Genomic DNA, 7,766 nt, shown 5'->3' on the forward strand with positions numbered 1-7,766 from the left:
TCAGGAACAGAGAGATGTTTTTCTCTAGGCCGGCAGTGGGCCAGGCGGCTGTCTGTTTCGAAGAACCTCGCCACCTTCACCGTTGGCATGGCAACCAATACTCACTTGCTTCATGATGATCACAGTGCTTCCTGATGCTATGACTCACTTTGAGATCTCTGTGCATATTGACTAGGCTAACGTTATTTGAGGGTATTTTCATAAATATCTGTTTTACCGTTTAGAAATGAAAGCACTTTATGTATCCATTTGACTACGTCTTTTGGGGGGGGGGGACAAATTCACTTATAGTGTATTATTATTATTATATATTTTTTATTTAAACTTTATTTAACTAAGAAAGTCAGTTAAGAACAAATTATTATTTACAATGATGGCCTACCCCAGCCAAACCCTACCCTAACCCGGACGACGCTGGGCTAACCCGGGTCTGTAGGATAGTACCACCCCGCAAAAAAACAGGGGGATAAAACAAAAAATGTAGCTCAGTTGGTAGAGCATGGCGCTTGTAACGCCAGGGAAGTTAGTGGGTTTGAGTCTCGTGACCAGCCATAGGTAAAATGTATGCACACCTAACTAAGTCACTTTGTATGAAAGCATCTGCTAAATGGCATATATCATTACTTATTATTAGATCAGACTAACCTAGTAATTTGCTTGTGTTACAGCTTTGATGAACGGGTTGAGACCAAATAGAGACTACACTGAGTCAGTCATGTGTGTCAATAAATGAGGGTCAACACTTGGATCAAGAGCCCCATGTCTTATCTGAAAAGCAGGTCACCACCTGGGGAGGTATCCAGACCACCCACTGCGATGGAGGCTGAGATAGTTCTGGAACACCAGTGGCCCAATTCAGATACTTTTAGAATGCATTTGGAGAGATTTTAAACTGGGACCAGTGGGGGTCAGTGCTGTTTAAAATGAGGGAGGACAATTTTAAAGCTATTACATGATACTCAAATTTTCCCTATACCCATCATGAGGTTGCTACAACCTTGCCAATGAATGAAAGTTTACAACGTACAGTTGAAGTCGGAAGTTTACATACACCGTAACCAAATACATTTAAACTCAGTTTTTCACAATTCCTGACATTTAATCCTAGTAAAAATTCCTTGTCTTAGGTCAGTTAGGATCACCACTTGATTTTAAGAATGTGAAATGTCAGAATACTAGTTGAGAGAATTATTTATTTCAGCAGGTATTTCTTTCATCACATTCCCAGTGGGTCAGAAGTTTACATACACTCAATTAGTATTTGGTAGCACTGCCTTTAAATTGTTTAACTTGGGTCAAACGTTTCATGTAGTCTTCCACAAGCTTCCCACAATAAGTTGGGTGAATTTTGGCCCATTCCTCCTGACAGACCTGGTGTAACTGAGTCAGGTTTGTAGGCCTCCTTGCTCCCACACGCCTTTTCAGTTCTGCACACAAATTTTCTATAGGATTGAGGTCAGGGCTTTGTGATGGCCACTCCAATACCTTGACTTTGTTGTGCTTAAGCCATTTTGCCACAACTTTGTAAGTATGCTTGCAGTCATTGTCCATTTGGAAGACCCATTTGCGACCAAGCTTTAACTTCCTGACTGATGTCTTGAGATGTTGCTTCAATATATCCATATAATTTTCCTGCCTCATGATGCCATCTATTTTGTGAAGTGTACCAGTCCCTCCTGCAGCGAAGTACCCCTACAACATGATGCTGCCACCCCCGTGCTTCACGGTTGGGATGGTATTCTTCGGCTTGCAAGCCTCCCCCTTTTCCCTCCAAACATAACAATGGTCATTATGGCCAAACAGTTCTATTTTTGTTTCATCAGACCAGAGGACTATTTCCAAAAAGTACGATCTTTGTCCCCATGTGCAGTTGCAAACTGTAGTCTGGCTTTTTTTATGGCGGTTTTGGAGCAGTGGCTTCTTCCTTGCTGAGCGGCCTTTCAGGTTATGTCGATATAGGACTCGTTTTACTGTGGATATAGATACTTTTGTACCTGTTTCCTCCAGCATCTTCACAAGGTCCTTTCCTGTTGTTCTGGGATTGATTTGCACTTTTCGCACCAAAGTACATTCATCTCTAGGAGACAGAACGTGTCTCCTTCCTTAGCAGTATGAAGGCTGCGTGGTCCCATGGTGTATATACTTGCGTACTATTTTTTTTAGTACTTGCGTACTACTATGTTTGTACAGATGAACGTGGTACCTTCAGGCGTGTGGAAATTGCTCCCAAGGATGAAACAGACTTGTGGAGGTCTAAAAAAAATAATCTGAGGTCTTGGCTGATTTCTTTAGATTTTCCCATGATGTCAAGCAAAGAGGCACTGAGTTTGAAGGTAGGCCTTGAAATAAATCCACAGGTACACCTCCAATTGACCCAAATTATGTCAACTAGCCTATCAGAAGCTTCTAAAGCCATGACATTTCATTTTCTGGAATTTTTCAAGCTGTTTAAAGGCACAGTCAACTTAGTGCATGTAAACCCACTGGAATTGTGATATAGTGAATTATAAGTGAAATAATCTGTCTGTAAACAATTGTTGGAAAAATGACTTGTGTCATACACAAAGTAGATGTCCTAACCGACTTGCCAAAACTATAGTTTGTTAACAATAAATTTGTGGAGTGGTTGAAAAACGAATTTTAATGACTCCAACCTGAGTGTTTGTAAACTTCTGACTTCAACTGTAGGTGCACACAGGTCAAGAGAAAAAATGTAGGTGACAGACAGTGACACATTCAATACCGCCTTGCACACTCTTGCCTGCATCTAGCTGATATAGGGTGTAATTATTAGTCCAACAGTTGCAAACAAGACATTTTTTTTCCGATGGCAATAAATTAGTTAAACCAAAAGCTTGCCTTGACTTGGAAGAGTTCCAGTGTTGTGTTGGAAAGTCATAGCCAGCTATCTAACACAGCATCCCTCTGAGCAGGGTGTTTCAGTAGGCTAAACTAGCTAGCTGCATTTGCTAGCTCAGTAAGTGAAACTGGAGAAAAAAAACGATGTAATCTCAACTATCTCTCTCTTTGAGTTAACTACTCACCACTTTTTATGCACTGCAGTGCTAGCTAGCTGTAGCTTCAGTACTAGATGTATTCTCTGATCCTTTGATTGGGTGGACAACATGTCAGTTCATGCTGCAAAAGCTCTGATAGGTATGAGGACGTCCTCCGGAACTTGTCATAATTACTGTGTAAGTCTATGGAAGTGGGTGAGAACCATGAGCTTCTTAAGTTTTGTTTTGAAGTCAATGTACCCAGAGGAGGACGGAAGCTAGTTGTCCTCCGGCTACACCATGGTGCTACCCTACAGAGTGTCATTAAGGCTACTGTAGACCTTCATTGCAAAATAGTGTGCACTAATCAATTATTTGGTGAAGTGATTATATTTAGTATAGTTTTATCTAAAAATTATAACTTTTTAAATGTTTTACCATTTTTAGTTGTATGAAATTCACTGAGAAGGATGGTTCTCCCCTTCCTCCTATGAGGAGCCTCAACTGACCTGGACAGATAGAACTCTTGAACCAGGGTTTGCCATGACATGTTTTTATGAATTAGGATGCTGTTACCTAATGATGAACACAATATATTTCCTTCGCTGAAACACAGGATAAGGGTCCATATAGAGTTATTTTATTGTTGGTATGGTGTAACATATCTTATCTTAGACAAATGCTGAATAAACAAACGTTATATATTTATCACCTGTTGTTATTTAGTTGAATGAATGTATTACCAAATTCTAAAAGATGTACTGATTCTTATGAATTATATGCCATGTCGTGATTTTTTTGATAGCTATAGTCCAAAGGGTCAATGATAATTCGTCCATATTACGTAACAGTTTGTCATGTTCTCTTTAAGTGAAGCCTGAAAAAGTAAATATGTAGTCCATGTAGTACACGTAAGAAGTGTAGCACTCATGAAGAGAGACAGGCCGCAGCCTGTTTTAGGTGACGCAAGATCCGGAGATGAGGGGCAAACGAGCGCAGTAGTTGAGGCGCCACGTCCGCAGAACCAACAAGATAAAATGTATACTTTTTTTTAGGAAAAGTTTGAAGCCTCGCAAGTACGATTATATGTGTGTTGAAATAGAGGGCAGGGCGTTATTAGTAAAGAGCAGATTTTAATATATTTTTTAACAACAGTAAGAACTCGGAGGCGGAACATTGCGATAGTATTTCTCAAGGAGACAAACGAGCGCACCAGTTATTCTTTGTCCCAGGTGCGTTTTTTTTTTGAAGACGTAGCATTCCCTTCTGCAAGCGGCCATCGGAAAGTACTGGAAACATGGTGAAGGTAAGGATTTGTCTGGCCTATTATATCGATTTCATTTTCACAATGCATTCCTATGTGTTTCGACAAGTAAAGTGATACTGCATATAGATTGGGGTATGATAAAACCATTGCGTACGAACGAAATGCCAAACCGAATTGATTAGACCCAGAGTGATGCACAGCTATTCGTTTTACACAACAGGTTAAAAAACCAAAAATAAATATAGTAAAAACGAGATATATCCCAAATGAATGACGTTTTGCTTTTCGTTATCCACTTTTCGTGAGTGTTATTCACTCAGCGCAGCATACGTATTCCAAACAGAGAAGAGCTTTCACGACGGGGTAACTTTTTAAGACCCTTGTTTTTAAAAACCTGTAGCTTGGCTCTGTCTTTATTTTTCTTTGATGAACAAAGGGGCATTAATCTACACGAAACAACCAAGGATTATAGTTTATGGTTTTACAACAAGATCAAGAACTTTCAAAATCAACAAGCACAGGTTTTTAACATTGTTTGCTTGACGGGCCCCGTCAAATTGAACGTTTTGCGCAAAAAAGCCACAATAATAGCCTTTCTAATATGCTGTTACTTAACCTACGTATTATGCACGTAGAACGTTTTTCATGGCTGCTCAGTAGGCCCACAGGGTAAAGCCTGAACGCACCCCCAACGTGGCAGCGAACATTTTTTGTACACCTATATTTCTATTGAGAAATGTATTTCCAAGTGAGTTTGATTATTCTCTTTTTACTTTACCTGCAGAGATGTTGCCTAATGCTTATAGGGCTAGTGGTGGTTTAACAACTTCTAAGATATTCTACTTGTATTTATGTTTTTTTTTTTTTTTTTTCCTGTGTCAGAAGGTGAATGCCACCCCAGAGCCCCAGCCTGAAGGTTGTCTCATTGGAGAAGAACTGGAGCCCACTGAAAATGACCCCACATCAGGTAACTAGGCACAGAACACATCAACAGTGTACTCTGCATTGCACAATCTTTCTCTGCTGCATCACCCTTGGTGGGCATTTTTAAAGTGCCAGTTTGTCAAGGGACCCTTTAATCATCTGGGATATGGTGCAATTCAGGGTAAAGGGTTGGCTGTTGCTATTTTAAGCAACTTGAGAGATGTATCAAGGGAATCTGTTTGTTTGTGCAAGAGGAAGGGTAAGGGTTGTACTGCGTGTCAGTCTATCTTGTGGAAAGATTTCTCAGTAAGTGCATTATGTAGAATACCTCAAAGTATTGACATATGTTGCTATTGTTTAACAATATGATCCAATGTGTGTAGGTATACGCCTATTTCTAAAAAGCAGCCTCTTGAGTGCCTATATCCAAGCACAACCTGTTTTCTGTCTGGTCTCTCACACTCTGGTAATTGTCAGTCTCATAAATATGACATGTGGTCCTCACTCTTTCTTGCTCTCTGGTCTGTCTCTTTCTGAAACTCTACCGAGGTGTTTTTTGTTGTGTGTTTGGTCTTTCTAAAAGCTATCTCTTTCTTCTAGATAAGGGAAAGGATGAAGGGAAGGAGCACCCCGTGGCACAGCCAGGCATGATCTGGCGGGTTGGGGGTGGCCTGTTCAGCGCCAGTAAAACGATGGTGGGCGCCACGGTAGGAGGAGTTGCCTGGCTGGGTGGGAAGAGTCTGGAGTACACCAAATCAGCAGTCACCTCTGTCCCCTCGATGGGCGTTGGCCTGGTGAAAGGGGTTGCCGGGGGCGTGTCATCGATTGCCGGGGGCGTGTCATCGGTGGGTTCCACTGTAGCCAGCAAAGTTCCGTTCAGATCCAAGACTAAGGACAAGGCAGAGTGAGGAGGAGATGATGATGGACACAACACACAATGCATTGCCCCCCCCGACTGAGCCATAAGAGGATGTGATGAGTTGAGACAAAGCTAGTCACCGTGTTTTCAAAGTTGAATGGACATTTATTTTCCTTCTGTTAGTTTGTACAGCACATTCACTAAGTTGTACTTAGGGAACTTGTTCAGTAGTGCCTTCTGTAGCCTCCCCTTTCCCCTTTTTTATTTTTTTTGTTCTCAGTCGGTAACCATGTTTTTATGCAAGTAAAGTCGTATCGTGTAAACATTTTTAAATCACGACAGCTGTGATGGAAACAGGTAGTTTTGGTAACTTGCTATTTAAAGCAACTGTTATTCTGACAACTATAGGTAGTTGAAAATGCGAAGAAACATATTGAACTTGGAGATTTTCATTCGGTACATGAGTATTTAAGCGAAAAAGTACATTTTGTGTGCACTACGTCATCACACACTAACTTATCTGCAACAAGTATGTTTGGTGGAAACACCATTGGTGGGAAAAAGCGTGTTTTCTTTATTTGAATATTCACTTGAAAATATGTCGCTAATTGGATGGAAACGTAACTGGTGTTGAGGGAGATTCATGTTATTCAGGGCGGGGGTCACATACGTCCCTTTCTCTGCTGTCCTTACCCCCCACCCCCCCTTCGTTCGCCCTCAACACAATTTCGCTGTGCAATGTGTACAGGGGCTTGTCATCCAATACAACATGGGCCCCTGAAGCCTTAAGACATTGTCTAGCAGTTTGAGACAGACATGCTAAGCTGGGTTCTTCTCCAACCAACTAAAGCCTGGTTTATGATGTGCTGGTATTTTTGTTTGATCTTCTGTGAGTGCTGTCCTAACCCAGAACAGTTTCAAAATGCTACAGTGAACATGTGTTGAAGGTATAGCTGTTTGGGACTTCTGAAAAGAGTTTGATAGCATTAACAAAACAAGAGTTGGAGGTGGTATGATTTCAAGAGAGACAATAGCCCTGTTAGGTTGCGGTGGTGGCATAATGATATGATAGCTTTAACCTTGGTTTTTCAATTGATTCATATATGAACTGGAAATGTCATCAATTTTATATAAAAAATATATATTTATTGATGAAGGGCTAGTTTCTCTACTGCCTGTCTGTTTTGGCCCCTTTTTTTATGTTTGTGAACATTTCTATGGAAACTCAGCATTTCAATGCAACATTTTGGGTTTGTTTGTCTGCATTCTGCCATGACTGGGCTGTTGCTGGTAGAGAATGCTGATGTGAATGTCTTGTATGTTTACTTTCTGACATAGTATTAAAGTGTCATAGGGAAGTTTAACTTTGCCTCTGTGTCTTATTCACAACTTGATGTACCTTGTGGTTTCAAGTCGAAGGCTGCCCAAATCTGTTCTTTTGCTAAATTATTGGTCAAGGAACTAAGCAGACCAGACCCAGCTGCTACTGCATTGGTGCCTATGGGAGAGCCACCCTGTTAAACAGACCATTTTTGTTCAATGGTAAACTGCCTGAGTAGGACATCTTCATTTATCCACTGTCTTTGGTACCACATCACTAGATGAGGGTAGTCCATTGGGAACTGCATTTCTCTAATGGCATCATACTCTTGTTTGTGCAATGTCTATGTTGCCATGTTGAAAGTGAGTGTTGCTGATCCTCAAGGGTCTGAGTGTTCGG

At 40.9% G+C, this 7,766-nt stretch overlaps 1 protein-coding gene across 1 annotated transcript; it reads left to right on the forward strand.

Moving 5' to 3' along the window:
* The first annotated feature begins 3,929 nt into the window (after window positions 1–3,929).
* Window positions 3,930–7,410, forward strand: LOC129815929 (transmembrane protein 263-like). The gene is made up of 3 exons (XM_055870144.1): window positions 3,930–4,302; window positions 5,146–5,230; window positions 5,788–7,410. The coding sequence occupies exons 1-3, from the start codon at window positions 4,294–4,296 to the stop codon at window positions 6,093–6,095; spliced, it is 402 nt and encodes a 133-aa protein (XP_055726119.1). The 5' UTR covers window positions 3,930–4,293; the 3' UTR covers window positions 6,096–7,410.
* Window positions 7,411–7,766: the final 356 nt, after the last annotated feature.

This window comes from Salvelinus fontinalis, chromosome 18, assembly GCF_029448725.1.
Source record: "Salvelinus fontinalis isolate EN_2023a chromosome 18, ASM2944872v1, whole genome shotgun sequence".
Classification (NCBI taxonomy): Eukaryota; Metazoa; Chordata; class Actinopteri; order Salmoniformes; family Salmonidae; genus Salvelinus; species Salvelinus fontinalis.

What these genes read in the sequence shown, in the direction of transcription:
- LOC129815929 (XM_055870144.1), top strand. An exon ending in TGAAAATGACCCCACATCAG is followed by an intron (nt 5,231 to 5,787) that starts GTAACTAGGCAC and finishes TCTTTCTTCTAG; the next exon opens with ATAAGGGAAAGGATGAAGGG.